At 34.6% G+C, this 11,490-nt stretch overlaps 2 protein-coding genes across 2 annotated transcripts; both read left to right on the top strand.

The window, feature by feature from the left end:
* Nucleotides 1-2,262: 2,262 nt before the first annotated feature.
* LOC110415249 (uncharacterized) lies at nt 2,263-3,782 on the top strand. The gene is made up of 3 exons (XM_021426841.2): nt 2,263-2,546; nt 2,687-3,058; nt 3,388-3,782. The coding sequence occupies exons 1-3, from the start codon at nt 2,298-2,300 to the stop codon at nt 3,583-3,585; spliced, it is 819 nt and encodes a 272-aa protein (XP_021282516.2). The 5' UTR covers nt 2,263-2,297; the 3' UTR covers nt 3,586-3,782.
* A 6,617-nt stretch (nt 3,783-10,399) lies between these two features.
* LOC110415274 (pathogenesis-related protein PR-4-like) lies at nt 10,400-11,174 on the top strand. Its single transcript, XM_021426871.2, is given in 3 exon segments — nt 10,400-10,601; nt 10,604-10,698; nt 10,769-11,174. Coding segments are annotated over 3 exon segments (420 nt in total). The 5' UTR covers nt 10,400-10,447; the 3' UTR covers nt 10,940-11,174.
* The last annotated feature ends 316 nt before the right edge of the window (nt 11,175-11,490 follow it).

Genomic DNA, 11,490 nt, shown 5'->3' with positions numbered 1-11,490 from the left:
ATGCATATGATTTCACCATCATATAATAAAAAATTATATCTTTTCATTGAATTCACTAAATCATTTTACACATGCAGCTCTCCATGACAGAAGGTCAGCTACACCATTAGCTTTCCCTATAACCGGCTCCATAAGTTTAAAGATTTAAAGCAAAATATTTAATAAAGTTTTTTTTATTAAAATTAAAAAAAAATTATTAAATTTTTATTCTTCTAACTTTTTGAAATATAAAATTTTTATATTTTTTAAATAGTTAATACAAAATCAATCATCTAAATTTTTAATTCAAATAAATCAACCATCGCATAAAGTAAAGGTAATATAACAATATAACATAAATTAAAAGTTAAAATTAAAAAGTCTGTAAATATTAAAACAATAGTATTTAATTGTTGAATATTTATTGCAAACCGTAAATGAGGTTCATAACTTTATGAAGATAATAACATAATAGACTTCTTGTGTATTTTTTGGAGAAAAATTAAAGTTCACGAAAGAAGAAAGAAAAAGCAAATGAGAAAAGAATAATTCAAAAGCAGATATTATGCGTTGAAAAGAAATAATTGGTTTTATATATAAGAGAAAAAATAGTTGTTAGAAATCATTAAATATGTTGATTAAAAATAAGAGAAATAAGTGAGAAAAAAAATAATTGTTGGAGATGATTAAATATATATGATTCTTAATTGATTGAAAATGATATAGTATTTTAAAAATTAGAAAGTGATAGAAAATTGAGATTTACTAAACACATAATTAAGGAAGTGAGAAAACAAGTAATGTTATTAATTATTTTTTATTTTTTATATATTTTTAATATAATAAATTATATTATAAAATTATAAGACCTCCTTAAATTGGGAGCCTAAAGCTCTTACGTGGGTGGCTTTACCGAAGGGCCGGCTCTGCCTATAGCAAGAGGCTGATCTTGATCTGCACAAAAGAAAAAAGAAATAGAAAGCCGAAGACAATCAAGAAGGATTGCCTGGAGATGAGGCTGATGCACCATACGCCTGCAAAGAGAGGAGAAAGCAAATGCAAAAGGCTTTTAACTGCTTGAAACTCAGCAAAATTGTAAGAAAATGAACCAAGATTAATAAAATTTTAAAGTGGGCATTAGCCACTCAATGTCAACATCATCCCTACATACAGCAATACACCATAGAAAGGAGTACAACCAAATTAAATTCACAAGGACAAATTAATCAAGCCAAGTTCAGATGATATGTCATTGTAATCTCTAGTTGAAGCTGTTAGAGACTCCTATTGACATGGGAACCGATTTTCCTCATTTTGAGAGCATCCCAAATGAGAGAATATTTTTTTTTGTTATTTTTCTGTTCAAATACATCCATTATCGCTATTCACACATGTAATATTCACTCATAAATTATGAAAATCATATTTTGAATATAATGATTTAATATGTATTAAAAAATAATAAATATGACCGAATTGTCACAAATTAATATTGTTTCTTTATTTTCTTAAAAGATAAGAACTCACTCTTAAAACATCCATATTGTTAAGAGAAAATCGTAACATCTCATATATTTATAAATAACTTAAAATTTCCATCTAATTACTAATTGAAGCCTTGATAAAGACTTCATTACTTGAAAGCACATCCAGCTTCTTTTGCTCTTCGACCCTTATTCAGAACAAATTAACTTAACTAGAACTATTTGGTATGTTCCTTAACGAACGAGTTGCCTGAATATTTATCTCATGGATCGTCAGCCAGTCCAATGGGTAAGACAAGAGCACCCTGCGCCAGTCTAGATTAAAAATACTGAGAAGGCCAACAAATGATGAAAACAGACAAATAGCTACTGAGAGAGGGACCATGTTTCTGCATATACTTTAGGACAATTGTCGGCTTTCGAGAAGGTTAACGATTTTGCCTTGTGTTTATCTACAAACTGACTAGGACTTGAGGCATGTAGTACTTATTGACAAAATGACAAAAACAGGAGCACGGAAAATCACATGTTGCACTGCTCTTTACAAATTTCCATTAAATTACACGAAGTTCGAGTTTAGTAGGCCAAAAGCACTGATTGCAATGACCTTTTTTTAAAAAAATTTATAAGAAATTCTAGTTAAAGCATATGCCGTAGCCACTTGGACGGTGATGTGTAATTCTATTATTAAGAGAATGAAAATCACATGCTTTAATCTTTACACGTAAGGTGAACTAATTAAGTCTATAATTTTACCAGGTAACCTTTCCCTATAAAATGGAGCACACCTTGGAAACGATTTCAAGCAAACCGGTAGAGTATTTCACGCAAAAGATGAAGAAACTAAGCCTAAGCATTCTGTTCTTGGCCTGTCTGGTGGCTTTTGCCGCTGCCCAAAGTGCTTCTGATGTCACAGCTTATTGGACTGACTACAAGCCTACCGATAATGGCTGGGAACTACCTTCTTTTTGCGCCGGAGTGGATGGTGATAAGCCCTTGGAATGGCGCAAAAAATTTGGATGGACCGGCTTCTGTGGACCGAGTGGTAGTCAGGGGGTAGATTCTTGTGGCAAGTGCTTAAATGTAAGGACCTAAACTTTTGTTTCCTTGATAATTTTGTTATTTATTTTTTCCTATTTCCCTTTCGTTTTCAATAAAAAAGCTCGTGTATTCATTAAAATTTCTGAGCTACACGTATAATTTATTCTCGTGCATATGTGTAGGTGACCAACACTGCCACTGGAGCTTTTGAAACGGTGAGAATCGTCGATACATGCGGCACTGGAGGCCTAGAGTTGGACCTCGAGACTGCGTTTAAACCCATTGACACTGATGGAAACGGCATTAGACAAGGTCACCTTACTGTGGACTATGCTTTTGTGGATTGTGATGCAGACGACAACGTCCCAGATGCTACCGATGTCACGGCTTACTGGACTGACTACAAACCTTCACAGAATAGCTGGGAAATACCTTCTTTTTGCGCCGCAGTGGATGGTTCTAAGCCCTTGGAATGGCGCAGTAAATATGGATGGACCGGTTTCTGTGGACCAGTTGGTCCTACGGGAGTAGACGCTTGTGGCAAGTGCTTAAAGGTGAGCAACTTTTTCTTCCTCTCACTAATTTTCATCTTCATAAATTGAATATATCTATTGAATAGTACTGAAAGAAAATTAGAGACTTCGCCTTAGAAAAGCTCAGCTCGAGCAATACATCAAAATTATGAGATACAAACATAATTTATTCTCACCTGCATGCAGGATCGGATGGTAGTTAGGTTCAAACGGGCCATGGCTCCCTCAAAAGTTTTGAAACTCCTACATTTTAGTCGTGCAAATTAAGGCCATAACGTGTTAAAATTCTGAGTTGTATATTATTTTCATGCATAGTTTAATCAATCTTTGCTCCGTCACTGTACTTGCAGGTAACCAACACTGAAACTAAAGACGAGGAAATAGTGAGAATCGTTGACACATGCGGCACTGGAGGCCTGGAGTTAGACCTCGAAACTGCTTTTAAACCGATTGACTCTAATGGGAACGGCATCAGACAAGGGCACCTTATAGTGGACTATAAGATTGTGGATTGTGACGACGATGCAGTGCTTGTCTACTCCCAGTAACTTTTTAGTTACAAAGTTAGACTTCCCACTTTCTCATGAATAAATCTGTAATAAGAGCCTTTATGTAATACAATGTTACTAGGATGGTAATCTTTGGTGTTTGGAAAATGACATCAAAAAGTGGGATTCTGTATGCTAAACTTTCAATCAACGTCTTAATGAAGTAAAGCTCTGTGAGAAGGGTGAATGTTTTGGAAGTATTCTGATTCCTGATTTGAACAATAATAATTGGTTCAAAACTCAATTCCCTGCAAAAACAGAAGGATTTTAAGCCTTTATACTTCAAAGGAAAAACATATCGACTCAAAATCAGCCCAACCTAATCTGCAGAGCCAACCTTCCCGTGCACAAGACTAACAGCCCTCGAACGGTACAGACCCAGTATCAAAAATATGCAGCCAACAAAAACTGAGCATCACTCTATACGATACATACAACAGATGCTCGTCACACTCTAATCATTTACAACACAAAAAACTGGACGAAAACGCACCGTAAACCCCACTTGGTAGACGTGTTGAAGATTTAATCTTTTCTCCGTAGTTGAAGTTGTTGAAGAATGAAGGAAGCTGTTGAAGATTGGAGGGAACCAACAGCATTATGAAGATCGAAGATTTTTTGTTAAATGATGTAGTTTTATTTCATTTAAGTTTGGAGTGTTTAAACATTGTCGTTTTATAAGTCTACGTTTAGAGTCATACGGTACTATGCTTTGCCCTTTTATATTTGTATTGTCTTCTCTTTATTTTACTCTGTTGTTTGTAAGGAGTTGTTAACGTTGCCATAGCACAAAAATCAATGGCATTTGTTTCTGTGCTCAACTGAGTTCGTTGGTAATGCACAGTAGTCGAGGCTAGATCCAAGGAGTTTGGTTTTATCGGTGTTGATATACATACTGCAAGGGAATAACAGTGAAAAATCTTTCTCCCAAATTTTGAATTGGTTTCGATTCTCTCTGTTTTCCCTCTTTGTTCCTGTCTTCTTCATTCTCTTGAGTTTTTCTTCTCAGATTCACTACATGGTATTACAGCACATTGTCTCAAGGGACCTGTAATACACTGTTTTCATCAAAGCTTCTTAGATTTAATATGGCTACAATTGGATTCAGTGCTGCTTCACCTCTTGCGTTCGTTGGTGTGAATTACCTTTTCTGGATAGTGAAAATGAGATCCGATCTCATGGCATTTGACTTGTAGGACATGGTGAAGTCCGGTGAGATACCTATTCAAAGGCATGCCAATCCAAACATTACTCAAATCAAGTAGCATTTGGAGGAAGTTGCAAAGACGTACAAGGCTTTGATTAGCCTACAATCAGCTATGTCAGAGTCAATTTTTGAAAAAATTATACATTTGAAGGAGCCTAAGCAAGTGTGAGATTATAGACATTAATTATTTTTAGTAATATGGAGGTTTTTATTTTATTTTTTATATAGTCTCTTTTTAATATTTATCAAGTCCAAACATCAGTGGCTTTTGACACCACCAAACATTATACTAGTGTCTATATAGGGAGCATTTTAAGAAGTACCTACAAATTAAAGGAATAAAAATAAATAGACTAAAAAAAAAGAAAATAGTTGGACATCTGGCAAGGTGCATCCGCATCCTGCCAGGAGCAAATGTACCTTCCAGACGCGAAAAAATTGCATCTGGTAGAGACCGGAGGCGGCACTCCTAGGCCTAGGAACCGGGTATAAAAGGATCGTTATTGCGGCAACATCCACAGAGAGGGGAGAGCAACCAAAAACCAGAGAATAACCCTACAGACAGAAGAAAAAAAATTAAAAAAAATCGCTAGCTTTCTAGCAACCATTTGGAACAGTGGATTAGTCTCAACCCAATAGGTAATGGATCTGTTTATTTAGTAATGGATTGAGTTGAAATGTTGAAACTGTGATTTATTAATTACTTGTCTATGGGTTATAATAGTGTTCTTATTTTTTTTATATTGTCTGAAATTTATGCATACTAGAAGTAAAACATATGAAAGCAAAGAAAATGAAAATATTTAAATAGTAGATTTAGTGAATTAAAAGATATGTATATATATATATAATAAATAATATTAATGGATCATTATAAATGAAAAGAAATAGAACATAAGAATAAACATACTTATCATAAATGGAAGTAGGCTATAAAGGTGAGAGAAAATGAAATGTTTATATTACAAAATTAATCTAGGTATTTATAAATATATAGAATATATAATATAATATTAAATTACAAATATTAATAATTGGATGGTTAATTTGAGTTAATCCGAGGGTAGAATTCTACCAAAAAAAGGGCAAATAGTTACCTTTTTCGGTGAGGAGTTCGAGACAGATTTTCACCAAAGCGTCGAAATAAATTCAAACTCTATACTCTAATATCCATTAATTCAAATAATCATTGTTAAAAATGTATATGTATTAGAAAAATAAAGTTTCTTGAAGTTACATTTAAATTAAAATTAATATAGCTAGTTAATTAGCTTAAACAAACATCACTAAATAAAATTAATTTAATCATTCAAAAAATAATAATAGCAATAAATATATAAATTATGTAATAAATCACCTTAAGTTATTGAACGTATTTCATGAATTATAAGTTAAATAAATCATACTTAATCGCGCTTGTGTAGATATCATAATCTTATCCTGTCATAACATGTCATATTTATTTTGTCAATGGGGCAGGAATTCCGATGATGGGATTTCTTCAAAGAGATTGTATAAACGAATTCTTTCGGGGATATTTTTAAGTGAGGAAAACTTTGAGACTTCTCCAAAACGTTGGGATGGTTTACGAACGATTTTTCAATAAAAGATTGTCGCTTTCATTATTTAAAAATTGAACAAATCATGACATCATTTAACAACTGCATCATGGGCATCCGTGAAATCAAATAAAAGACTTAATCAACTTATTTAATAAAAAATTAATTAATAAATAAGGATTAAGGAAACATCAATGGTTTAGGTCTTAATAGGATAACAAAGATTAAATGGTACCATTCGTGGCACGAGAGCTACGGTGGTCCTAAACCTTCCTCGTGTATAACTGCACTCTCGAACCCATCTTTAAAAACATAGACTAGTTCTTGTTTTTTCAACGAATCTAAAACTTAATTTAAGACTTCATCGATTAGAATCGAGTTAACAGGTGGCCAATCACACCTATACAAAAAAAATTGATGGTGACTCCTAAGTACTTATTTTCGTCGACGTCTAGCGGTCGGGACCCCGAGGTCGTGTGTTACGATACAAATAGTACAAGAGAAGAATATCGAGCAAATGATAAAACCAAGGTCATGCAGATCATGAATTTGTCAAGACAGTTTAAAATGATGAAAATGAAGGAAGAGGAAAGCATTGAGGAGTATACAAACAAGTTGTTGAAGTTGGTGAATCAACTCAGGATGCTGGGATAGGAGGTCACGGATAAGAGGATGGTCAACAAGATTCTGGTGAGTATGTCAAATAAGTTTGAGTCAAAGGTAACTTCACTTGAAGACTCAAAAGATTTGACTAAAATCTTTGTGAAAGAATTAATTTCTACGTTATTACCTTTTGAGTAGAAAAAGGCTCTTAAGCATGAGGACTCCATAAAGAATGCCTTGGTTGTTAAAACTAAGGGACTAAAATAAAAAGTAGTAGTTCCAAGAAGACTAAGTCAAAAAGAACTAAATCTACTGATGTGAAGTAGGGAAAATCAACTGATAAATATCCTTTTTGCCCAAATTGCAAGAAAAGGAATCATGCTGAAAGATACTACTTGTTCAAGCCATATGTCAAATGTAGGGCTTGTCAGCAATTATGGCATGTTGGAAAAGTGTGCAAGAACAAAAAACAGAACCTAGGGCTCAAGTTACAGTCGCTAAGTAAGAGAATAAGTGTGAAAAGTTTTTGCTCATGGTTAAAATGGGTGAGGAGTCTAGTAAAACTAGTGTTTGGTTGTGGATAGTGCATGTTCTTATCATTTTACAAGTAATCAATCTTTGTTTACTGATCTTGATACTAGTTTCATATCCAAAGTTAAAATTGGAAATGGAGAATACATGAAAATACTTGGTGTGGGGATTGTTGCTATTGAGATTGCATCTGGTATGAGATATATAAAGAGTGTTCATTATGTGCATGAAGCAGATCATAATCTGCTGAGTGTTGGACAATTGGCAGATGAGCATTATGCTTTATTGTTCAAAGACAAAGTTTGCACTGTATTTGATCCTTGTGGTGTAGAGATGTTTACTGTTCAGATAAAGAATTACTGTTATCCAATGAATTTGAAGGACACTGTGCATATGGCTTTATATAGTGAAAAGGACGAGTTTGAACTTTAACGCAGAAGGTTGGGACATGTGAAACACAATTCACTTTCTCTAATGGCATCTGATCAGTTGGTTGAGGGTTTACTAGGTATTTCCAAACTAGAAAGGTTGTGTGCAACCTATCAATATGGAAAGTAGACTAGGAAGGTATTTCCTAAAAAGAGTAGTTGAAAGGCATATCAGAAGCTAGAGTTAACCCATACTGACATAAGTGGACCCATGAAAACTCTTTCACTTAGTGGAGGTAAGTATTATATATTGTTTCTTGATGATTATACCAAATATTGCTTGGTTTATTTCTTGAAGCAGAAGTCTAATGCTTTGAAGATTTTCACTGAGGTCAAGGCATTAGTAGAAAACTTCTCAAGCTTAACTATAAAGACTTTGAAAAGTGATAATGGTACTGAATTTATTATAACTGAATTTGAGAAATTCTTGGCTGAGCATGGTGTGCAGCATCAGTTAACTGTCACCTACAACCCATAGCCAAATGGTAAGTCTGAGAGAAGAAAAAAAGAACCTTGGTTGAGATGGGAAGATGCTTGCTCTTTCAGATGCTGGTGCTTAAGAAGTTTTGGGCAAAGGCTATTAGCACTGCCAACTATATCCAAAATAGAGTTTATGCTAGAGTATTATCTCGAAAAGCTCCTTTTGATCTATGGTTTGGATACAAACCTTCTGTTGCTCACCTTAAAGTGTTTGGTTGTATCTGTTTTGCAAACGTACCCGATGAGAAGAGATCTAAGTTTGATGCAAAGTCAAAGTTAGCAGTTCATATTGGTTACAGTGAGGTATCGAAGGGATATAGATTGTATGCTATTGAATCCAACAAAGTGTTCATTAGCAAAAATATTAATTTTGATGAAGGGCAAAATTAGAATTGTATTAAGAATACTATTGAGGTTTTTGAAACAATGTTTAATACTGGTAAAGAAAGGTTTGCATATCTTAGATCATGCTTGGGAGGTTGTCAGATCAAAGATTAGGGGAAGTGTTGAAGATTTAATCTTTTATCTATAGTTGAAGTTGTTGAAGAATGAAGAAAGCTTTTGAAGATTGAAGGGAACCAACAGCATTATGAAGATTGAAGATTTTTAGTTAAACGATGTAGTTTTATTTCATTTAAGTTTAGAGTGTTTAAACGTTGTCGTTTTATAAGTTTATGCTTAGAGCAATACGACACTATGCTTTGCTGTTTTATATTTGTATCGTCTTCTCTTTATTTTACTTTGTTGTTTGTGAGGAGTTGTTACCGTTGCTGTAGCACAGAAATCAATGGCATTTGTTTCTGTGCTCAACTGGGTTAGTTGGTAATGCACAGTAGTCGAGGCTAGATTTAAGGAGTTTAGTTTTATCAGTGTTGATATAAATACTACAAGGGAATAACAGTCGAAAATCTTTTTCCCAAAATTTGAATTGTTTTCGATTCTCTTTGTTTTCCCTCTCTGTTCTTGTGTTCTTCATTCTCTTGAGTTTTTCTTGTCAAATTCACTACAAGGCAGCGCCAAGCTACATCAGACTGATTTACCCAGAGCATTACCAAATATCAATCATCCGCCTGCTCCTGGAAGGATCAAACGACAGACATGAAGGCCATGACCAATTAATATTGCTAGGCTTTCTGTGATCCATGTATCCACAACGGTCAATCCATGATTTTTTTTTTTTTGGCCGAGGCAGTCTATCTATGATTCAAACTGTTTAAGTTGCCTCCAATTTCCCTTTTTTATTTTTTTATAAAAAAAATGTGAAATAGCACCTTCAGTTGTGCTAATCCAGTACTATTGGAATGGTAATGAGTCTGCTACCAAGGAAATGAATATTTTTCTGCCGCTAATGAAGGATGAATAAATGGGTAACTGCGAAGAAAATTTGAGTGATGAAGAGTCCAAATTTCACTACGGTGGCAAATCTCAATGGAAAAATGTAGAAAAATCATCCAATGACAAGTTTGAATTTCTAGTTTGCGTGAAAGACTAAACGATTCTTCGCATCACTAGTCACAACAACCACAAAAAAGGAATGCATAATTTGTTACGCAAATGAGACTTCAACTAACATTACTCTACATATGTTTCGTGGAAAAATGAAAGACATCAGTCATTATTTGAATACCATTGAATTCGTTTTCCAGTTTGACGTATATCCTAGCATTATTTTTGAAGTAAATCAAATTTCGATAGAATTTTGCAGCCTGGGTAATTATAACAGTTTGATCTGTCACCTCTCAAGAAATTAATCTTCTGGTCCTGATTTGTTCTGACAGAGGATGATGATTCTTATGATTTTTTCTTAGTACGTGTTAAAGGGTTTTTAGGTACACATAAATTCTTTGTTGACTATTACTCCTAAAGATAATGTTACTTTGGCCAGGATCAGAACATGGTGATCTAGAATCTCTGATTTGGATTAGTCAAGTTTCTGTTTTGACACGACAAGGGTAATCCTGTAATCATAGCAGGGACTATTTCGACTATAAGTTCAGGCATCCTGGAATCATTTCAGGCAATAAAAACTGCAGAACAAAGGGGAAAAAGGGCAAATGGAGAGATTGTGCATTCTGTTGTTAGCTTGTCTGGTGGCTTCTGCTGCTGCCCAAAGCGCTTCCAATGTGAGAGCTACTTACCATTTATACAATCCTGAGCAGCATAACTGGGACTTGACTGCTGTAAGTGCTTTCTGCGCCACCTGGGATGCCATAAGCCTCTGGAATGGCGCCGCAAATATGGATGGACCGCCTTTTGTGGTCCAGTTGGTCCTCGAGGGCAAGCTGCTTGCGGCCGGTGCTTAAGGGTAAGCAATTTTCTGCTTTAACTGTTTAGGCCAAATAGCAGCACTTAAAAGTTTATTCTTGCTTGTGTAGGTGACCAACACCGGGACTGGAGGTCAGGCAACGGTGAGAATCGTTGATCAATGCAGCAACGGAGGCCTAGATTTGGATGCCAATGTGTTTAAACAACTTGACACAAATGGGATCGGCATTGCACAAGGCCACCTAATTGTGAACTATGACTTTGTGGATTGTGGTGACTAAGAGCACTCTGCCCTGTACTCCCAAGCAACTTTCAAGTTACAATAAGAGTTTCCACTGCCTCATGAATAAATTATCTCCATAAGAAAATAAACTAGCTGCTTGTAAGCTCAATATATATTATGAACAAATTTTTCTACAAAGCGTCAGCTTCCAGCTTCCTGCCTTCCTCTGGTCTAAAAGTAGCATTTTCCAGTCATATTGCAAAGCAAAACGTACTCTATGTTCTTACATTTAAGTTGATTCCTTCCTATAGTATGCTATGTTTCAATCAGAAAAACTGAACTAAGTCACTGTTCCTAGGGGAAGTTCAGCTTATGACTTGGCTGATGAAATAAGGAGTAAACAAAAATTAGTAAGAATAGAAGGAATAACTTGGGAATTATATGAAGTATGTTAATTTACGGTAATTTTGTTGGACTAATTAATCATACCTTATAAAATCTATAAACACCACACTTGGCTCTAATAACGAAGAAAATGTAGTCATGGGAATGACACCAGGAATCGACTCCGAGAATAACCTGTTTGAAAATAAATCCTTTAAAATGAGA

The sequence above is a fragment of the Theobroma umbraticum genome, unplaced genomic scaffold, assembly GCF_002168275.2.
Source record: "Theobroma umbraticum cultivar Fairchild unplaced genomic scaffold, ASM216827v3 scaffold_147.0, whole genome shotgun sequence".
In the NCBI taxonomy this organism is placed as follows: Eukaryota; Viridiplantae; Streptophyta; class Magnoliopsida; order Malvales; family Malvaceae; genus Theobroma; species Theobroma umbraticum.
The sequence above is the reverse complement of the archived record's forward strand: the minus strand, read 5'-3'. Positions and strand labels throughout refer to the sequence as shown.

What these genes read in the sequence shown, in the direction of transcription:
- LOC110415249 (XM_021426841.2), top strand. Translation starts at nt 2,298, where the DNA reads ATGAAGAAACTAAGCCTAAGCATTCTGTTCTTGGCCTGTCTGGTGGCT. An exon ending in CTTGTGGCAAGTGCTTAAAT is followed by an intron (nt 2,547 to 2,686) that starts GTAAGGACCTAA and finishes GCATATGTGTAG; the next exon opens with GTGACCAACACTGCCACTGG. An exon ending in CTTGTGGCAAGTGCTTAAAG is followed by an intron (nt 3,059 to 3,387) that starts GTGAGCAACTTT and finishes CTGTACTTGCAG; the next exon opens with GTAACCAACACTGAAACTAA.